General features: G+C 54.6%; 7 protein-coding genes across 7 annotated transcripts; 4 read left to right on the forward strand and 3 right to left on the reverse strand.

Moving 5' to 3' along the window:
- Nucleotides 1–240: 240 nt before the first annotated feature.
- CC84DRAFT_1235577 (DUF1446-domain-containing protein) lies at nucleotides 241–2277 on the forward strand (the record flags this gene model as incomplete). Its single annotated transcript, XM_018183850.1, has 5 exons — nucleotides 241–670; nucleotides 767–1067; nucleotides 1121–1492; nucleotides 1542–1798; nucleotides 1961–2277. The coding sequence occupies 5 exons, from the start codon at nucleotides 241–243 to the stop codon at nucleotides 2275–2277; spliced, it is 1677 nt and encodes a 558-aa protein (XP_018040089.1).
- Nucleotides 2278–2759: 482 nt separating this feature from the next.
- CC84DRAFT_1083864 (general substrate transporter) lies at nucleotides 2760–3447 on the forward strand (the record flags this gene model as incomplete). The annotated part of the gene is given in 3 exon segments (XM_018174024.1): nucleotides 2760–2955; nucleotides 3008–3225; nucleotides 3241–3447. Coding segments are annotated over 3 exon segments (621 nt in total), but the record flags the coding sequence as incomplete, so codon positions are not given.
- A 2420-nt stretch (nucleotides 3448–5867) lies between these two features.
- CC84DRAFT_1202378 (uncharacterized protein) lies at nucleotides 5868–8121 on the forward strand. Its single transcript, XM_018181771.1, has 2 exons — nucleotides 5868–6421; nucleotides 6469–8121. The coding sequence occupies exons 1-2, from the start codon at nucleotides 6323–6325 to the stop codon at nucleotides 8080–8082; spliced, it is 1713 nt and encodes a 570-aa protein (XP_018040091.1). The 5' UTR covers nucleotides 5868–6322; the 3' UTR covers nucleotides 8083–8121.
- Nucleotides 8122–9703: 1582 nt separating this feature from the next.
- Nucleotides 9704–11176, reverse strand: CC84DRAFT_1160822 (ribose 5-phosphate isomerase). Its single transcript, XM_018177589.1, has 2 exons — nucleotides 10472–11176; nucleotides 9704–10406 (listed from the first exon to the last, which is right to left on the reverse strand). The coding sequence occupies exons 1-2, from the start codon at nucleotides 10848–10850 to the stop codon at nucleotides 9943–9945; spliced, it is 843 nt and encodes a 280-aa protein (XP_018040092.1). The 5' UTR covers nucleotides 10851–11176; the 3' UTR covers nucleotides 9704–9942.
- Nucleotides 11177–11323: 147 nt separating this feature from the next.
- On the forward strand, nucleotides 11324–13490 carry CC84DRAFT_1111344 (uncharacterized protein). The gene is made up of 4 exons (XM_018175277.1): nucleotides 11324–11451; nucleotides 11499–11790; nucleotides 11841–12765; nucleotides 12820–13490. The coding sequence occupies exons 1-4, from the start codon at nucleotides 11402–11404 to the stop codon at nucleotides 13248–13250; spliced, it is 1698 nt and encodes a 565-aa protein (XP_018040093.1). The 5' UTR covers nucleotides 11324–11401; the 3' UTR covers nucleotides 13251–13490.
- Nucleotides 13491–13575: 85 nt separating this feature from the next.
- On the reverse strand, nucleotides 13576–14570 carry CC84DRAFT_1255708 (uncharacterized protein; the record flags this gene model as incomplete). The annotated part of the gene is made up of 3 exons (XM_018184558.1): nucleotides 13576–14272; nucleotides 14362–14426; nucleotides 14487–14570. The coding sequence occupies 3 exons, from the start codon at nucleotides 14568–14570 to the stop codon at nucleotides 13576–13578; spliced, it is 846 nt and encodes a 281-aa protein (XP_018040094.1).
- Nucleotides 14571–15516: 946 nt separating this feature from the next.
- Nucleotides 15517–17025, reverse strand: CC84DRAFT_1083367 (aldehyde dehydrogenase; the record flags this gene model as incomplete). Its single annotated transcript, XM_018174009.1, has 3 exons — nucleotides 15517–15630; nucleotides 15682–16569; nucleotides 16621–17025. 3 exons carry the CDS (start codon nucleotides 17023–17025, stop codon nucleotides 15517–15519), a joined length of 1407 nt encoding a protein of 468 aa, XP_018040095.1.
- Between the last annotated feature and the right edge of the window lie 2533 nt (nucleotides 17026–19558).

Consider the following 19558-nt stretch of genomic DNA (forward strand, 5'->3'; position numbering starts at 1 on the left):
CTAGCGGTTGCAATCGTCTAATTAGATAACCTTGGCCGGATACCCGAGGGAACAGCACCAGCACTCCATAGCCGAGCAACTCACTACCATCATCTTGCATATGGTCCAATGCGGAAAGACCACTGCGTACAACTTGCGATAACCGAAATGATCTCAAAAGCAAATATAATCATCTGGCCAGCCTTCGCGCTCGTGTAATGCACCCAACAGTTACGCATTTTGGCGCCAACCAACACAAAGATGGCTCAATCACGAGTGAATGGTCTTCAAAACGGTCATGGTACTGCCAATGTCAACGACCACGAGCGCGACCGTGGCAAGCGCCCAGTACGCATTGCCAATTGTTCTGGTGGCCAAATGGAACCAGGCTGGCAGATGCGCAAGCAAGCTAGTTGGGGCGACGTCGATTTCATCACCGGAGACTGGCTCGCGGAGAACAATATCGCACAAGAAGCCGCAGCCATGGAAGCGGGAACCGGAGAGGGCTTCAAGAAGAATGCTTGGCAAGCGTTGCAACTGAGCATGGACGTTATCGCGAAGAAGAAGATCAAAGTAGTCATTGATGGTGGGGGGTTGAGTCCGGAGAATTTGGCTAGGAGATGTCAGGAGTTGGTGGACAAAAATGGCTATGATATGAAGGTTGCTTTTGTGTCGGGAGACAACCTCCTAGGTATGGTGAGGAGTAGCTTGAAAGAGAAGGGAACACTTCCGCAGAGCTTCCAAGACATCAACCAAAACGCACACAAAGATACAAAATTCGGAGCAGACGAGGTGCTTGCCTGCACTGCGTACATTGGCGCTCGTGGTATTGTCAAGGCTTTGGAATCAGGCGCTGATCTGGTCATGTGCGGACGTGTCGCAGATGCATCGCCTGTAATTGGAGCATGTTGGTGGTGGTATGGGTGGAAGGACACAGAGTACGACAAATTAGCAAGTGCATTCCTAGTTGGCCACTTGATCGAGTGCTCCGGCTACATTACGGGCTCCAACTTTTCAGGGTTCCATCGCTTCCCGCTGGAGAATTTCGTCGATGTCGGCTTTCCTGTTGCAGAGATCGAAGCGGACGGGTGAGACCAGGAACTTCAACGCACACGCAAAACAATTGCTGAAGAAATCACAGAACATGCATTATCACCAAACACGACAACACCAATGGTATGGTGACGATCGATACAGTCAAGTGCCAGTTCCTCTATGAGATCCAAGGCAACATTTACCTGAACAGCGATGTCACCGCCATACTTGACGGCGTGACTGTTGAAGCAGTGGGAAAGGATCGCGTCAGGTTCTCCGGTATCAAAGGCCGTCCTCCTCCCCCGACTACCAAGCTTGCCATCTTCTACAAGGGCGGGTTTGAATCCCAGAACCTTAGCAATGCTGCCGGCTACGCGACGAAGAAGAAGTACCAGCTGTATGAAACTCAGATACGAGCTCGCCTCACAGAACAAGGCATGGATCCAGAGACGACGTTCGACTTTATCGTTTTCCAAGTGTGAGTTTACCAGCTGTGCACCCCTTTGGGCTTTCACTAATTTGAGAAGTGTTGGATCCCCTCTACCAAATCCACACCGGATGTTGGAGAGCACAACGTACATGCGAATCTACGCGCAGGCACCCACACCCGAGCCCCTCGCTGCATTGAAGCTCTTGCTAGCCGACGAAACCATGCAACACTTCTCCGGCCTTCATTGGTCACAAGACCTTCGAACCGCAGATCCAAAATCCTTCTACGTCTACTATCCCAGCCTCGTCGAGCAAGATGCCATCAAGGAAGCCGCACACATACTTGAACCTGGAGGTAAGATCACCAAGACAATCGAATGCACACGGCCACCAAAGTACGAGGCTATGGGAAATCGCGACTCGTACGACCCCACTCATCCCGTCCCACTTACGTCTTTTGGCTCGTGTGTCCGCATGCCGCTTGGTAACATTGCCCTCGGTCGCTCCGGCGACAAAGGATCCAACATCAACTGCGGGATGTTCGTACAGCGAGCCGAGCTATGGGATTGGTTCCGCAGCTTCATGACACTTCACAGGATGAAGACGCTGATCGGTGGGGACTGGAAAGATGAGTATCGTTTGGAGCGGGTTGAGTTTCCCAAAATCTGGGCTGTGCACTTTGTCATCTATGGTATCCTCGGTCGTGGAGTGAGCAGCTCGACGCTTTTAGATAACAGAGGCAAAGGCTTCACAGATTACATACGAGCGAAGCATGTAGATATTCCGGAGCAGTTTGTGAAGGCTGGGTGGACTTGGTCCGAGGAAGACGATTAACAAATCGAAAATTTTCTTGTCTTTCAGAACATACTTCTGCAGCAGATCTGTTCAGATTCGCGAGTGCATACTACTAGTGGCAGCACGAAAGCCACAAGGAAGCTTGAGCTGTCGCCGAACGCTTGGTTCGGCCGAGATGTAACTCAGCGCGTCTGAGTAGGTGCGGGGAATGTGTCGAACTACAACGTGGGGCCCGTCGACGATCTGCGATAATGCCAGTAGTTGTCGCCCACAGATTGCCGCGGCTATTAAACAGTGACCGCTGTTGCTTAGATGACAGACTGCAGTTGTGAGGGCATCGGAGAAAGGAGCGTCGCCATTACGAATCGGTCTAACTACTGGATACCGGTAGTGGTCGCTGCAGTAAGCCCTCGATAACATTGCCCCGACGCAACAACTCTGATTGTCTCATCTGAAAATTGAGATTTCGACTATTCTACTTTTTTCTCTTCGCATCTGTGAGAAAACATGTCAAAGATAGTTATTGGGGTCTCTGTGCCTCACGCGTAATCTGGGAAGCACTGGTGCCGATCGTGTTTTCTGCCCACTCATGCTATGGCTACCATCAAGCAGTCACGGACAATGTCCTTGTGATGCAGTCTTTCGTGGGCGCTTTCCCTTTGACCGACACAGTCAATACCACAGGCGCAACAGAGGAACATAACTCTACCATACAAGGTAAACCGTATAGTGACCAGAGAAGTGTTTCAGAACAAGTACTCGCCAATAGGCGTCTCAGTAGCACTCTTCAATCTCGGCTCCTCCGTAGGTGCCCTTCTTTGCATGAAATTTGGAGATCTACTTGGCCGCCGCATGACGATCTTCGTCTCCGCCATCATTACTATCATGGGTACCATACTCATGGCATCTTGGTTCCAACTAGCTCAGCTCATTGTAGCTCGCCTAATACTCGGTGTTGGAAGTGGAGGGTACACAGCCACGATTCCTGTGTGATGAGCCGAGATGTCGGGTGTGCAGCATCGCGGGTCATTTATCAATGCTGAAGGTATCTTCATTGGTGTTGAGATTGTGATCGCCTTGCTGATAGAGCTGGGGCTGTTTTTCGTGAATGGGTATTCAGTCAGCTGGCGGTTTCCGTTCGCGCTGCAGATCGTCTTTCTCGTAGTGGTCGTGGCGTTGGTGTTCACCCTGCCAGAATCTTCAAGTTAAGTCGGGTCAGATTCTTCAATAGAAATGAAGTTCGCTGCTAACAGTCGTCCAAAGCATGGCCGCAACCGTGGTGGCACCGTCGGAGTATCGCCCTGCAATTGCTGGCGTGGCAACCGCGACCACTTGGGCCAACTTTATGATATTACTGGTCACTCTCATGGGCTTCGCCAATATCAAGTACCGCTACTGGATCGTCTATGCGGCCTTTGATTCGCGGGGACTGTACTCACGATGTACTTTCTCTGCAGGGAAACTAATGGCAGAAGCGTGGAAGAAATAGACGAGGTGTTTGAGTATCTTCGATCCGCCGAGAATTGCTCGTGCCATAGGGAGGAGCCTCAGTGATTTTGAGGGGCTTGACGTCGAAGACAAACGATAAATATGTCTTTACAAGGCTGCAGCATTGACAGAATGCAAGTAAGACTCATCTGCGAGAATTGTTGCATAGTTCTTCGAAACCAATATATATTTACTCCACTGGGAGAATTACACCAGTTAATTTTGAGGAACACCGATTTCTCTCTCAATAGCATCTGGCTGATAGACAGCGGGCACGCTAGCTCTACAAACGAGTTCGTGCGAACCCTCGCCGGGAAAGCGTGTCTCCACTTTACAAGTGTCGACATCACCACGTCCTACCCACTCCACTTCCGGCCTCTCTGCCTTTAAAAAAACCACATCATCCTCTTGCCGCCAATGATCTGTCTTTCGAACTCTAAATGGCTTTCATCGCGATGCGAGTCCCACGGAAATGTGCTGGGACCGCACCTGCGTCAGTGCACCGATGATTCCAACAGTGAACAGAACTCTGTGTAGCTTCTACCCGCGGTCCTGCAGCGATGTCTCCCGCGGCACGCTGAAGCCCTGCGGCGAATATCCCGGGAGACGATGAACGTGCAGGTGCATGCATCTCCCCGCTGTCATTCCCAACGAAACGAAGTCTTGCAGCAAGGAGAATCCGTCCGTGTAGCCGTTCTTGTTCGATGATTGCTCGAAACTACTTGACATGACGAGCTTCCACTTGAGTGATAGCTTGATGTGTGTCGGCTATGCGGAACGGATGCTCCGGTTCCACAACGCAGCCCGGTTTAAATGTCCAGATGTACTCTGAACGTTCGTTCTCGCTCTAGCAAGTTCACGCAGTAGGAACGTCCATTTGGAGATTAATTAGACCAAAGACTCAAAGGGATGCTTCCAGTTCTAAACGAAAAGCTAGCGAAGCAAGTGACGGTTCACCTCCTCGCAGATACGAAACACATGCTTCTGGGATGACAGTCCGCACGAAGATGGAATGCGGACTTCCTACCTACCAAAGCAATCTTGATATGTACTTTCGACTCAGACAAAATGCTTACAGCCTCGAGGCGGTTCTCGTGGCTTTGCACAAACACAGTGTCCCAGCGACTACATGGGCTCAGATCGAGGAAAGTGCCGACTTGGTTTATGATTAAAGAGAGGAATTTTTCAGTAGGTGTACTACAACAGCGCCTCGATCCGCATCCGCTGTCGATCACGACAGTGTTTCAGAGTGTCGACCGCAGGATCGGTTGTTTCGAAACCTTTTCTCTAGATGCTCATGCAACAGCGACGCACAGCATGCTAAGCGACCCGACCTTGCATCCCGCATGACGATTTGATTCATGCAACCCGGGAACGAGGGCTGGTCGTGCATCCTCCTCTTACTGGGCGTTTGCTTCCGCTTTCGCTGAAAATACTGCCCAGTGTCAGTGGCACTGTTCGTGGCCCCTTTTCCGTTCCTGCTCTGCGCACCGTGCGTCACGAGACAGAACAACAGCCCGCGCAGCTGCAACATGACACGACTCCCTACTTCTATTGCGGCGTCCGAAGTCTTTAATTTTTTGGTTTGTAAAGCCGTATAGCGGCACGATTCCGACTACGTCTTCGGACGACTTAGCATGCCGTCGTCCTCATGGTGTTACTTATTCCCAGGGGCCGGCTGCGGAAGACTTGCCGGTACCAAGAGTCGGTGCCTTGGCGGCGAGTCAAATTGAAGCCTGGACGGCCATCCAGAAACCCTGGACTGGAAGCCTAAGAAATGGACTCGGCTCGGCGTGGACGCTCGAGCATGTCTGTATAAACATGCGTTCGCCGCAAATTGCGAGCATTCTGTCCTTCAAACCTTAGAGCGGTGCTTGTCCTCAAGCCAGTTGCCAGCTGCGATCCAACCCAGGATGTTTCTCTGGCTGCAGTCCCTAGAACATCCCGGGGAGAAGGCGCAGCTGGTGTTTTGAGGGGCAGAGGCTGAGATTAAGGTGCGATGCGCCCACTAGCTCGTTTCGTCGAACGCCACAAGCGTCTGTCGCCCCGTACTGGGTTACTAGCGTCCGCCTGCGAGCCTCCGTTTATGTTTCACGTTTCCCTAAACACACGGTATCGCGCGCTGATTCGCCAGCTCCACCTCATGGCAGCCGCGCGCTCGGCTTCTGACATGAACAAGGGCCAAGATCGACAGGCACGCAGGCGCCATTCGGATATGTTGCAAGGAAGATGAGCTGGCTCCCGAGGGGAAGCAACGTTCTGCGCTTGGGCGCTCGCCGCAGGGATGGGGTCCGTTGTGATGATTGCATGCATGCAGGAGGGAGCGTGCTGGGGCGGAGATCAAAACCCCCAGGCTCCCCGCGTAAATGATCGTCCTCTTCCTTACCCGCGTCGGACTTCACATCCAACTTACTGTCTTTCCTTCGGGTGCGCTCAGCCCCTTTGTCGCTCTTTGTTCACGTCGCCAGTCGACATTTCGTTCCTTTGAGAGGTTTGTGGTGAAGGTCCTAGTGACTTGCTTTGTTCGTGTGTCTATACTACGCCTTACCTTCGAAACAACGCCCATCTTCACCGAAAGTTATTCGAAAAGTTCAGCATGAAGACTCCGTCGATCCTCTTTGCGGCTCTTGCTGCCGCGCCTACTGTTATGGCGCACACCGTCTGGTCTGTTCTCTATGTCGATGGAGAGAGCCAAGTAAGACACACGGCCGAGATGTTTGACATCTTGCTAACCTCACACAGGGAGACGGTGCTGGTATCCGCATGAGAAAGGACCCTGCCAAAGCCTCGTTCCCCCTTGTAGACTACAGCAGCGACGACATGGCTTGCAACGTCGACGGAACCAAAGGCGTCAACTTCGTCAGCCCCGTCAAGGATGGCTCCACCCTGACCTTCGAAATGCGCTCGTGGCCCGATAACCCGTCCAAGGAGTCCCTTGACAGAGGCCACTACGGTCCCTGTGCCGTTTATCTGAAGAAGGTCACGTCTGCCATCGACGACAAGGGTGCCGGTGACGGCTGGTTCAAGCTCATGGACGACGGCTACCACGCCGACACTGACAAGTGGTGCACCGACCGCCTGATCGACAACAAAGGCCGCCTCTCCGTAGAGCTCCCCAAGGGCCTCGAAGGCGGCTACTACCTCGCTCGTCCGGAAGTCGTAGCCCTGCACAATGCTACCAATGGCCAAGCCCAGTTCTACACCGGATGCGCGCAGATCTTTCTCGAGAGCACCGGTAGCTTAGTCCCCGAGAGCACCGTCGCAATACCAGGCCCCGACTACGTAAGCGCCGGCCAGTCCTCTGTCAAGTTCAACATCTACGTCGGCAAGAACGCAGAGTACCAGGTCCCCGGGCCCGCCGTCGCAAACTTCACGCAGAACGTGAATCTCGCTTCCGACGCACAGCTGCAGCAGACCGAGGGTCTCGTGCCCTCGTCTTGCATCGCCCAGAGCGCGAACTGGTGCGGCAAGGAAGTCGCCTCATACAGCGACGAAACCGGCTGCTGGGCCTCAGGTGAGGACTGCTGGACGCAGGGCAAGAAGTGCTGGGCGGAGGCCCCCGCGACGGGTGGCAGTGTCTGCCAGCTCTGGAGCGACAAGTGCACGGCGATCAACGACCAGTGCAAAGCGAAGAACTTCAACGGACCGCCGAACAAGGGGAAGGTCCTCACGCCGAAGCGTGAGACGATCGACATCGGGCTGATTATCAAGCCTGTGGGTGGCGGTAACATCGAGTCTGGCTCCGCCGCGCCCAAGTCCTCCGCTGCGGCGCCCAAGTCCAGCGCACCACCAGCTTTTACATCCGCGCCCGCGCTGGCGCCCTCTGCGTACGAGCCCAAGTCCGACATGACCGAGACGCCCAATCCCTCCAGCACTCACGCGTCCTTCATCGAGACCCCCTCGTTCTCGTCCACCGTCTCGCTACTCACCTTCGAAGGCGGTGCATACGGCGATGCCCCGTCCAGCGCACCACCAGCCTTTACATCCGCTCCCGCCCTAGCACCCTCCGCATACGAGCCCAAGTCCGATGCCATCTCGACGCCCGCTCTCTCCAGCACCCAAGCATCCTTCATCGAGACTCCATCGTTCTCATCCACCGTACCGCTGCTCTCGTTCGTTGGAGGCGGCTACGGCGATGCCTCCCCATCCACCTCGACCAAGAAGGTCGCCAAACCCACCACCAAGGTGCCGGCCTCGGAGTACGCTGCTGCGCCCAAGCCAACTGCTGCTGCTGAGGCTGTGGACGAGAACGGCATGGTCGTTGTGACGAAGACCAACGTCGTGGTCGTGACGGAGACGCAGTATGTGACTCTCACCGCGGGAGGATACAGGCACAAGAGGCACCGCAGGTACTAGATGCGCGTCCCGCAGCCCACACGTCTCTTTCTTTCTTTCCTTCTGTTTTAGCCATGTTTCGATTCTACGACGGGGTCGTCGTGAGCTTGAAGCTCCTTTTTTGGCATGGACGGATTTTGCATTGGATGCATGGACGGATGGTTGGATGACCTTGGCTTCGCTTCTTGACGATGATATTATTAGCTTGAATTCTAGCACGCTGGCGCGCCGTGGGCGTGTCAGAGCGAGCCATCTCTCCTCGACAGGATGCGTGATGATCTATTTACGTGGCCATGGCATCAGTCGCGGCTTGAGAAGTGCCCTTCGTGTCCACGACTTCATGTCATGCTACTCTTGCCATGGTCTGTCATCCCCTTGTTCGTATGCTACTTGACACTGAGGTTGAGCCCTTTGGCGGAGTTCGTTGTTGCAAGGGACCATTATCGTCGGGCTCCTGAACCGGGGTCAGTTTGTCTCCTTGAATAAATAGAAACCTTCCTTCCACGTACCTTGTAGGCAGCTTTTGTAGGGTTGATAGGCTACTCGAATAGTTGTTAGCCACGTCGTCCCATACGAGCGTCTGAACAGGCATTTGCCATACATGCTACTCCGTACATAGGAAGGGCATTCAGGTAGCCGAAGTTCCTCCTGAGGATAGCCTGTTCGCGGTCACAAGTGTTGAAGGACCGCAACAGGAAATATGATGACAGGTGATATGAAGAGAACAGAGGAAGATAGATCATCTCGCGTACCACTGGAGGGGGTCCTGGGTCGCACTCTGTGTCATTCTGCAGATGTTTGATGTTCAGCAGCACATTCATCGCATCACAGCAGGCATTCCTACCTTGTATGTTCTTGAAAACTCGCAACAGTCCTTTTCCGCCGTCCCTTGATTGAAAACACAGGCATTTTGAGCCAGCGATGTCGCCTCGGGAACCGTAGCATATGGTAGCTGCGAACCCGACAATCGCAGCCAATGCGACGAGGTTTTTGCCATGTGAGATTTACAAGTCGCCATCCTCTTGGAGGTCGCTCAGACGCCGCCGTGCCCACTTGCCCATGTATTGCCGGTGTTGCAATTGATGCTGGCCAAATCGCTGGGTGGGAAGCTGCTGGATGAGGTGTTGCTGGGCGAGGTATTGCTGAGGACTCTTCTGTTGCGTGGCCGCGATGTCAAAGCCTTGACAGTTTCAGCCTGCTTCTGCACGTAGGCGACCATGCATGGATGTGGCTGGGTTATACGGGTTTGTACGACCTTGTCAAGACCTCACCTCGGACCCGTAGAGAACGTCCGGCTGCTGCCATCCAATTATACTGGACAGAGCTTAATGTGACTAATTATACAAGAAAGTTTACCATCTCAACAGATCAGGCTACCAAATGCTCGATATCCGTGTTATTTTTATTTTGCAATCGACGTTCATAGCAGGCACGTACAGTGTACCCATGCGTAGCCGTGCGCTCGAGTGCGAATAACATCAAGGCTGTCAGGCTAATGCTCAATACACAAGTCGTCACCTTGAATACACGTAGGATCAAAGACGATACAGAGGACTTCACATCTTGCCGCAGTACATGCGAGCGTTCCAGACAGTTCGACTATTGATGTAAAAGCGTACAGCAAGAGTCGCTGCCTGAACGCTGCCAGTGTACTGCTTCCGCATTCCCATGAGCTCCTACTTTTTCAATCACTCCGCCTGCCCATAATTCTCTCGGGATTCTGGATACGAGCTTCAAACAAACGATAAGAGCTCGCCGAAGATATAAATTGGCATAAGATCTCACATGCGTCTAATAACACGCCCGAACAAGTCGGGTCGGTACCTAAGCGCGACATCTAGATTAGTGAACCCATGCACCCCGCAACCGGAGGCGGTAGCTCTACTTCGCCGTCCGAACCTCCACGGTACCGTCCTGCATCCCAAAGTATACCGCCACAGGCTTCTGCCCGCTGGTGACGGTCCTGACGCCGTCTGTCGACCGTATCTTCTCGGCATCTGGGCCGTTCAGCCCGGAGAATATGCCGACCTCCAGCACACCCGTGAGCGCCTTGACGGCCTCGCTCAGCTTGTTGACCTCCCACGTGCCGTCGCTGCCGTCGCCCTTGCCCTTGCCTGCTTTCACGTCCGACTCGCAGAGCAGCGTCTTGAATGGCGCGTCTACGATGAAGAAGTCTTGGTCTGTTTTCAAGGGCCCGGACTTCTCGAGCAAGGTGGTGCGTAGCTTGGGGTTGTTGGAGCCGAGGGTGCGCAGGCCCTTGAGGACGGTGGGGACGGCGATGGGAGCGACTTCGATGGGTATCGTGGGCCAGACCGTGAGGAGGCGGTCCTGCTTTTTGCGGTAGTCTGTTCGCATTCAGATTAGCAGCCCCTTCCAGCGGTCTTGGGTGTAGAAGAGGACAAGGACCCACCCGCAACACAGACAAACTTCTTTGCGCGCTCTGCAACCAGCTTCTCCTGGAACAAGCACGCGCCGCCACCCTTTATGCAGTTCAGCTCCGCATCGACTTCGTCTGCGCCGTCAAAGGCCACGTCGAACATTGTGTCTTCGGGAAGAGAGTCGAAGGCTACGGGCGTCAGGCCCGCTTGCACGATGACCTGGCGTGATTGGTATCCCGTGGGGATGAAGCGGATGGCAGGGTTCGTGGAAACTTGTTTTATGGCCTCGACGACGTAGACGATGGTGGTGCCAGAGCCAATGCCAACGTTGGTCGCGGTAGGGTCGAAGTGGTCCTTTACGGCCTGCTGCGCGGCGGCGCGTTTGGCGGACTCGACAGCTGCGTCGGACATGGTGGGCGAACTGGAGAAGAGTCGTGCGGGGTGTGGAGAGCGATGACTGCTGGGGAAGGGCGCGGAGAAACTGCTGCAAGGTGCTCTTGTACCGGTGGAAGGTGCTGACAATGTACAAGCAGTCAATGGGGTGGTATGGGCCCGCAATTGGTGTTTCTGATGACGGATGCGTGGAGCTTGCTGAGTGATGCGGGACAAAAGGCGGAGGGGCGGGGGAGAGGAGCTCATGAACCGAGTCCGAAAGTGCTATCTCGAGGCTCCTGGCAACAAGGCCGAAGTCGCAGATGGGCATCCAACGTCGAGAAATATTCTGGCTTGGGCTGCGGGGCCCATGGCGCACCGAGGGGCACGCGCCGCCGAAGAGTGACGCGAGCCCGGTGCCCCGCCATCCGCTTGGCGCGCAGCCCCGAGCGGCGTGGGCGGTGCGCGGCGGCAGAATGGCCCGGTGCCTGGAGCTGCGGCAACCTGGAGCGCGACTCGAACGCATTCCCGCTCGCTCTCTGCGCGTCGGCTCCCACCGACCCTCTGTGTTTCCTCTCGCACGCGTCGCCATGGCAGACCTCCCGCCCCCCGTGCAAGGTCCCACGGCCAAGGAGAAGAAGTAAGGCCAGCCGTGCTGTCTCGTCCGACGCCTTCTAAACAGCGCAGGTACGACCGCCAGTTGCGTCTGTGGGGCGCCGCCGGCCAGATTGCGCTCGAGAACTCGCACATCGTCCTCATAAACTCGGGCCCGGGTGTGGTCGGCCTGGAGACACTGAAGAACCTGGTGCTTCCCGGCGCCGGCAACTTCACGATACAGGACTCGGCCATAGTCGACGAGGCAGACTTGGGCGTCAACTTCTTCCTGGAAGAGGAGCATCTGGGTGGCTTCCGCGCAGAGCACACGTGCAATCTGCTGAAAGAGCTCAACCCGGACGTGCAAGGCCACTTCATCTCCGAGGTGCCTACGTACCCGCCCTCGTCATGCATACATTGCTGACTCGTCCAAAGCCCGTAGAGTCGTGGCTCGCCCAGCCAGACGCACTCAAACCCTACACGCTCATCATCGTGACCGCGCCCATCCACCCAGGGCTCCTCACCAAGCTCGCCGCACACGCAGACCAAGCACTCGTCCCGCTTTTCTACATACACTCAGTCGGCTTCTACTCGCATTTCTCCATACACCTTCCGCCAGCGTTCCCTATTGTCGACACACATCCAAGCCCCGAAACCACAACAGACCTGCGGTTGCTGAAACCATGGCCCGAGCTGCTCGCATACGCAGAGGACAAGACAAAGGGCATAGAGACCATGGCAGCCGATGACCACGGCCACATACCCTACGTTGCCATTCTGCTGCATTACCTTGAAGTCTGGAAGAAGGAACACAACGGCGAGGTACCCCAGAACTACAAAGACAAGACCGCCTTCCGCGATCTCGTCGCAGCTGCCACACGGACAGACACCCCCGAAGGCGGCGAGGAGAACTTCGAGGAAGCCGTCTCGGCGGTCCTCAAGTCTCTCAACCCCCCGGAGCCAAGCAGCGCCGTCAAGGAAATCTTCAAGGTCCCAGAATGCGTCATAATACGCGAGAACTCGCCGCCCTTCTGGGTCATCGCGCACGCAATCGGTCTCTTCTACACAAAGTACGGCGTGCTGCCCGTACCCGGCGCTGTACCGGACATGAAGGCGCGCTCCGCAGACTACATCCAGCTGCAGAACGTATACAAGTCCAAGGCGCGGAAAGACCTCGCAGAGGTGCTGGAGAGCGTGCGGTTCTTGGAGCGCAACGCAAACATGAGCACCCACATCGAGGAAAAGGACGTAGAAGCCTTCTGCAAGAATGCAGCGCATATCAAGCTTGTCCGCGGACGGCCGTTCCACATCGTCCCGGCGGAGGGCGACCTGAAGTTTGGGGCAAACGCTAAATCGCTAGGTAAGTCATTCCTACCTGTCTGGTTGCCTCCGCAAGACTAACATGGGTACACAGCACAAAAACTCACCTTCCCCGACTCGCTCCTCCCCATCTACATCGCCTTCCTCGCCTGGGACAAATTCATCGCCACCCACACCGCCTCTAACCTCACCAACACCCCCAAGCCGCCCGGTTTCTCCGACGCAGACGTCGACTCCGACACCGAGAAAGTGACCAGTACTGCGCTGAAGCTCGTAGACAGCCTCGTCAAGGAAGCGAGCTATACCATCGACGAAGAGGAGTATGATGGCGTTCGGGCGCAAATCGCAGAGCTGGCGCAGGAATTTGTGCGCGCTGGGGGCGGCGAGCTGCATAATATCGCTGCGTTGACGGGCGGCATGGTGAGCCAGGAGGTTATCAAGGTCATCACGGAGCAGTATGTGCCGGTGGATAATACGTGTGTTTTCGACGGGGTAAGGAGTAAGTCGAGCGTGTTCAGGGTATGAGTTGGGATATGGGGTTGCGGGTTCGAGCAGGCAGCATCATTTGGCGTCATGATTCGACATGGCCAGCCAAAGGGCGGGGACTGCGGTGCGGGTGAAGCGCAAGATGACGTGTCAAGGTACACTACGCTGCGCTACCGCAGAGAAGAAGAGTAGGGCGATGCATTTTCAAAGTGCAGCGCAATGCGTACGCACTAGCTCTAATGCATCTATCCGGCCAGCCAACATAACAATCTTGTCTTCAAGTCTAGCCTATGCATCCACCCAGCCGCCCGCCATCGAACGTTCAACTAATAGTACACATGCAATTACAACCACACCATATCCTCTACACCCTCACCAAGGGCTTCCTCTCCACCTCGTCCTCACTACTCTCCCCACCCGAATCCCCCGCGTTTCCCGCCCTCTCGATAAGAGGACTACTCACCACCCTGCCCCTCCCCGGCGCCGCCTTCCCTTTGGCTTCCTTCGTAGGCGTCCCCCCCACCGTCCCCACGACCTCGAACCCCCTCCCAATCCCACTGACAGTGACACTCGCACCCGCCTTCGTATCCCTGTTGTCCTTCTCCTCCTCATAGCGCTGGGAGTCCTCGAGCTCGATGACCACCCCGGCAGCAGGTTCGTCTCGCCGGCGGGAGGGCGTGTACAAGGCGGTAGAGCGCGTGCTACTCCGCCGACTCAGGCCGGACAGACGGCGCGTGCGATCCCAGATTTTCTTGCCCACGCCCACGTCTTCTCCTTCCTTGCCGCTCTCTCTGCCACATTCTTCTGGGCCAGGAGCGGCGGGATTCAGCCGGCTCCGGCTGTGCGCAGACGATGGCGAGGGGAGGTGCGTCGTCGATGCTGCGGCGGAGGGGGCTGCGGAGGCGAAGGGATCTGTGGGTGTAGGGCTCAGGGCCGAGGAAGAAGCGAAGGGGTCTGTGGGGCTCGTGGGGAGGGGTGTGGTGGGTTGGGTTGGGGGGTGAGATTGCAGGGAGAGGAGGCGGTAGGCGTCGTGAGTTGCTTTTTCTTGGATGAGCTTTGCACTTGGGGAACGTCAGTGTACCGTATCGGAAAGGATGGGATAGGGAGGAGGAGGACGGAGAAGAAGAAGGTACATGGGATAAAAACTCACTCTGCTTCTGTCAGATCGGGCATGCCTTCGGTGATGTTCATCCGCCGGACGTCGGTGGTAGGGCCCTATGATGGGGTCAGCAGAGTGGGAGGTTATAGCGACGTGTGTAGCCAGACGATGTGTACAATTTTCAGCAGCGGCTTTTTCTTTTCTTTCCTGCAGCAGAGGAGGGTTCGTTTAATCTTGTTGACGGCGGTCTTGAATCCCATGGTCGCGAGGAAACTGTCGACTAAAATTCTGAAGAGATGGGTCTAATGGCTGAAGGAATTATAAAAGGACGCGGGCTTTGTAACTATTAAAGTTGAGGTGAAGGGCAAAAGTATGGCGAAGCGTCAATGTATGAAAGATCAGATCATCGACGGGGGTGAGGACAGGTCGGCGGAGGAGGACTCGTGATCCCCAAGGGTGGGCGCTTATAAAGGAAGTGGCATGAAACAGTTTCCCAAGCAATGAGAAACTTGCGTTCTGCCACGCGACGGGTCTGACGGAGCGAGGGCGACAGATTCCTTGCGCTGACGAGTCAATCTCAAGGTGCCACATTCCTCGATGCGCAATCGTTGGATGGAATAGGCAGAAATCTCTGCCTGTGACCGGAATGCGCAGGGACATTATCACTGGCCTCTCCAACAAGCCATCAAGGGCCGTCTGTATCTGTTGATATGTCTGTGGACGGTGCGAGAGCTACGTCGAGAATAGGTAAGACCTTCAGAGTTGGGCCGCAAATTCGTGTCACTGAAATGACGCGTGACGTTGGTAGTCGCGATATCTTTAGGTAAGTCCCACACCGTTGTACCACCGACCTTGCATAAGGCGCTCATTTCTCATTCAGGTACCAAAACGCGCGTTTGAGATGCGAGGAGACGATGATCCGCCTTGCTGATTCTGGAAATGGTAATATTATGGCTGCATCTAGGCGAAGCTCCGATACACTCTGCGATCGAGTGTCGTAGACAAACGAAGAAGTGTATGGTGAAGCGTCGCTCGGTTGGCTATCTTAAGCATAATACTACCCTCTCACCGGTTTGGTCCACAAAGTAACGTCGTGCTCGGGTCGACCCCGCTGTGGCAATTTCCCATATATGTACTGTGGTTGTTAGGAGCGCGAGACACAGCGTTTCAAACCACGGGATGGTTCGTCGTACCGTGTACAGCCATCTATTTCGGGTAATCTTTCACATGGTAGCTCTTGAGCTTGACAAATTGGTCAAACCCAAATCTGGATAGCGTCTGGCCCTTTCCAGAGTCTTTCCATCCTACCCAGGCGAGGTCCTAAGAGTTCAAGTCATCACGTGCTCCCACGAGAGCAACCAAATTACTTACTGGTGCAGGGTAATCGCATCGGTTGACAAAGACAGTGCCAGCCTCGACGTCTTCAACGAGCTCGTGACCCTTGTTGGTGTCTTTGGTCCAGATACTGGCTGTCAAACCAAACTGGCTATCGTTCATCAGCTTGATAGCTTCGGCATCGTTCTTGACCTTCATGACTGGAATCACTGGACCAAAGGTTTCTTCGGTCATCACCGCCATGCTGTGATCGACGTTGATCAAGAGCGTGGGAGCAACATAGTTTCCGTCTGCTGGAGGGGACTTGAAGGACTCGTTGTCTGGAGTTGCGTCTTTGGCACCTTTCTTGAGTGCTTCTTTGATGTGTGCACGAATGGAGTCTGCGGATCGCGATGACACCACTGGGCCAACATGCGTGTCCTTTTCCATGGGATCGCCGAGCTTGTAGCCCTTCAGGACGTCCTGAAGCGCACTTACAAATTCGTCGTGAATCTTTTCATCGACGTAGACGCGTTCCACACTGCAGCAGCTCTGGCCCGAGTTGAAGACTGCACCGTCGACAATCTCCTCAGCAGCCCACTTGATGTCGACGTCAGATCGGACATATGCAGGATCCTTTCCTCCAAGCTCGAGCCCGACGCGAATCGGTACACGGTCGCTAGCGGCGGTCTGTATGGCGAGTCCATTGGCAACAGATCCAGTGAAGCATACTAGCTGGATCTGAGGTGACCGTGCAATGGCTTCAATCTGGGTAATAGATCCGCTGTGGAAAATTTGCAGGACCCCTTCGGGCAAGCCAGCGTCCGCGAAGATCTGTTTGATTTGCTCCGCGCTTGTAGGTGTTTGAGGAGAAGGCTTCAAGATCACAGAATTTCCAGCGAGCAAAGCTGGGATCAGTGAGTTGACAAGTGTCAGGTACGGGTACTACTGGTGCGTCAGTGGAGGATGTTGGCAATGGAGGTGTATTGAACGCACATTCCATGGGAAAAGGATCAACACCGGCCCCACAGGAACCTTCTTGATGTAGCGCTTGAAGCCTTTCTCCGCTTCGCCTTCAGTCGCCTTCAGAGCCTCTTCGCTAATCTTCAGCATGTACTCGCCACGTGCTACTGCAGTTGTGATTTCCTTGGGTGTGTAGCTGATAGGACGGCCCATTTGTTCAGTGAGCTCCTTGCCCAAAGCATCCTGGCGCTCATCCAATAGCTTCAAAGCCTTCTTGACGATTGCTTGCCGATCCGAGAGAGTTGTGCGGCGGTAGGCCTCGAATGCCCGAGCAGCTGTTTCTGGTATAGAGGTGATATCGGCATCCGACAACCCATTGCGGGTGAGAATTGGCTTGTTGGTGACCGGTGATATGGTCGTGATAGTCTCGACAGACATGATGTCGTAGCGTTTATGGGGTCGGGCGGATGATTGGTTGTATGGATCAATGCGAGATCGCTATGGGGTGCGGTCAAATTTGGTGTCGAGGTCGCATAGCGGGGTGACGTATCTGTCGAACAGCTTTGGCAGCTACGACCCCACCAAAGTTAGTGCCTCCGGCTAGCGGCGCTTTTCGTCTTCTATCTTCGAGCCTCACACACTGCATGTGGACTACCTGCGCCCCTTTCACTCTCTCTTCACAGTCCCGACGTACCTCAAAAGGGCTGGTGTTGCTCAGCTGTGGCTGTTCGGATGAAGCGCCGCCACTTCACGGGGATCCCTGTGACTTGAGGACAGCCTTGGATACTCGTCTCACCAAGGACGCGTTGGATACGCGAACCCGAACGCGCTCGCGTTTCCAGAGCGCTCAATATTCACAGGCCAGGAGAGCAGCTTCTGCGCATTCTTTAGGATAAGTCGCATAAAGCTGCGCGATCCTCGTTGTGCATAGCAAATCAAGGGTGGACGAGGCAGATTATCTCACCGTAAGACCACAAGAGGAAGGCCGCCATGCAGGTCTCATTGTTGGTGGTACGCTTCGTGAGCCATGCTGTGGGCAGAAATTTTTGGGGTCCAAACCATGTTTTATTCTGGGAGCCTCTTCACTGGGAATAAGTAGAGGCTGTCAGCAATCGCCTTGCCAGTCGGCAGTTATCCTGTCGCCTGAGCATGTCCTCTCTATTGTAGGTTTTCTTGATAGTCTTGCTGACGTCTTGCGCCTGGTTACGGAGCTTTGTCTTCCAAAGGCGGGATCTAGGGCAGCCGAACCGACTCCGGCGCTGAGAAGTACATCCCAAGTCATCTCACCAACTCTGATCCTTCAGCCACTGCCGATCCTCAGTAGAAGGAACATGGACCTTTTCGCGATCTACTCGTCATGGTCTTTGGTGCGTACGAGATGGACCACAGTATCAACAGCTGCTTTCCATACAGCCACCAGTGGGATTATCCTTGGCCGTTTCGGTCACGATGACGTTAGCTTAGCAGTGAAGTTACGCGTCGACTGCTACTTTATTCGAAGCCCTGGATGTACCCCCAAAACACAAAGAGTCGCCTATCATAGAAGCGCGCAGCGTGCGGTGGAAGTGCTCGCGAGACGATTCTACCGGTAAAGATATGGTTTATTGATTCCGTTCATCAGAAAGGCTCAATGACGTTGCTTCTCCTGGGCCGATTCAGCTCGCTGATAATGGACTGACAGCTGTACGACTGCTATTATGATGCTGCAGCCTCTCATATATTCCAAAAATTGCCGGCGCTCATTGGCTACAATTAATTGCACATTCGACTGTGTTGCGGCTTCGACTAATCCATGTTCAGATTAGTTGGACCGTTACTGATCGGGATCAAAGTGTGAACGCTAACAGTTCTCGGCTTAGACCGAGTGGCAGAAGGATTCGGGAGCGATCCCAGTCAAGACCTCTCCGTTCCCTGTGGTGGGCGCGACTTCACCTCAAGTGGACCACCTCTGGAGAAAAATATTTGATCTGGTCCGTCTACCGCTAAGCGATGTTGACGTGAACCTTATAGAACGCCTCAACAAGAAGCCAGACCACAAAGTAAGAGCCACGAACGGTTCGCCCGAAGCCGGTGGGGTGGGTACGAACGGAGAAAACCACCCGTTCCCGAAACGGTGTAGTGACGACCACATTCTTCCCGCCCCAACTCTCGCGAGGCGAGTTTTAGGCCCAGTCGATCACCTTCGTGGACTCGGCGCCTGGACATTGTACTCAGCCTTTTCGTCAACAAAGCTCTTCGTCGTTCACATCTTTCACAAATTTATGCTATGGGACGGTCCCCTAGGCCTTGGATGGAGATGGTCTCGGAAGCTTTGCTTCCTTGGATAATTGCAACGATGACCCTGACTGCGAATTGCCGGTCACTCGTTGGTCTTTGCGGAACTGCGCTATTGATCGCCAGACCCTGTGGACGTAGCCAAATGTTTGCACCACTCGACATACGTTCCTGCAGCTGAATGCTGCCAAGGAACCAAAGGCACGAGACAGTGAATGGGGTAAAGCAAAATGCCAGGCGCTGAAATGCGGAGCGATCCGCTGGCTTTAGAGTGACAGCCAATCACCAGAATCTACCGATCAATGGCGGCGGCCGATGTGGTGTTGATAGGCTCTCGACGGCCTATGCAACGGCAAGACCACGTTTTCTCCACCGTTGAAGCCACTGTTTTAGCGGATTCAGGTATACTTTTGAAAATATGTGGATGAGTGGAGAAGGACGGGCAGTGTGTCTAAGCGAGCGCCGTCTGCAACATTCGCACGCCACTTTGCTTGTTGGCCGCACCTGGACAAGGCATGCGGACTTGGCCGTGGCACGGCCTACCATTCTGGACCTCTTATTATCATAACTGAGGTATTATAGAGGAGAGCTTGCGCAGTCTCTCCACACGGCCCATTATGTGTGAACCATATGCAGGTGACCTTTCAAGAGCTCAATTTCCTAAAGATATTTACGAGATGCATTACCGAGCTTGATC

Source organism: Paraphaeosphaeria sporulosa (genome assembly GCF_001642045.1).
Source record: "Paraphaeosphaeria sporulosa strain AP3s5-JAC2a unplaced genomic scaffold CC84scaffold_2, whole genome shotgun sequence".
Classification (NCBI taxonomy): domain Eukaryota; kingdom Fungi; phylum Ascomycota; class Dothideomycetes; order Pleosporales; family Didymosphaeriaceae; genus Paraphaeosphaeria; species Paraphaeosphaeria sporulosa.

Excerpts from the sequence above, each read along its gene's own strand:
- CC84DRAFT_1202378 (XM_018181771.1), top strand. The coding sequence starts at position 6,323 with ATGAAGACTCCGTCGATCCTCTTTGCGGCTCTTGCTGCCGCGCCTACT. Across the intron at positions 6,422-6,468 it reads ATGTCGATGGAGAGAGCCAA|GGAGACGGTGCTGGTATCCG; the intron begins GTAAGACACACG and ends AACCTCACACAG.
- CC84DRAFT_1160822 (XM_018177589.1), bottom strand. The coding sequence starts at position 10,850 with ATGTCCGACGCAGCTGTCGAGTCCGCCAAACGCGCCGCCGCGCAGCAG. Across the intron at positions 10,407-10,471 it reads GAAGTTTGTCTGTGTTGCGG|ACTACCGCAAAAAGCAGGAC; the intron begins GTGGGTCCTTGT and ends GAATGCGAACAG.
- CC84DRAFT_1111344 (XM_018175277.1), top strand. The coding sequence starts at position 11,402 with ATGGCAGACCTCCCGCCCCCCGTGCAAGGTCCCACGGCCAAGGAGAAG. Across the intron at positions 11,452-11,498 it reads CCCACGGCCAAGGAGAAGAA|GTACGACCGCCAGTTGCGTC; the intron begins GTAAGGCCAGCC and ends TAAACAGCGCAG. Across the intron at positions 11,791-11,840 it reads AAGGCCACTTCATCTCCGAG|CCCGTAGAGTCGTGGCTCGC; the intron begins GTGCCTACGTAC and ends ACTCGTCCAAAG.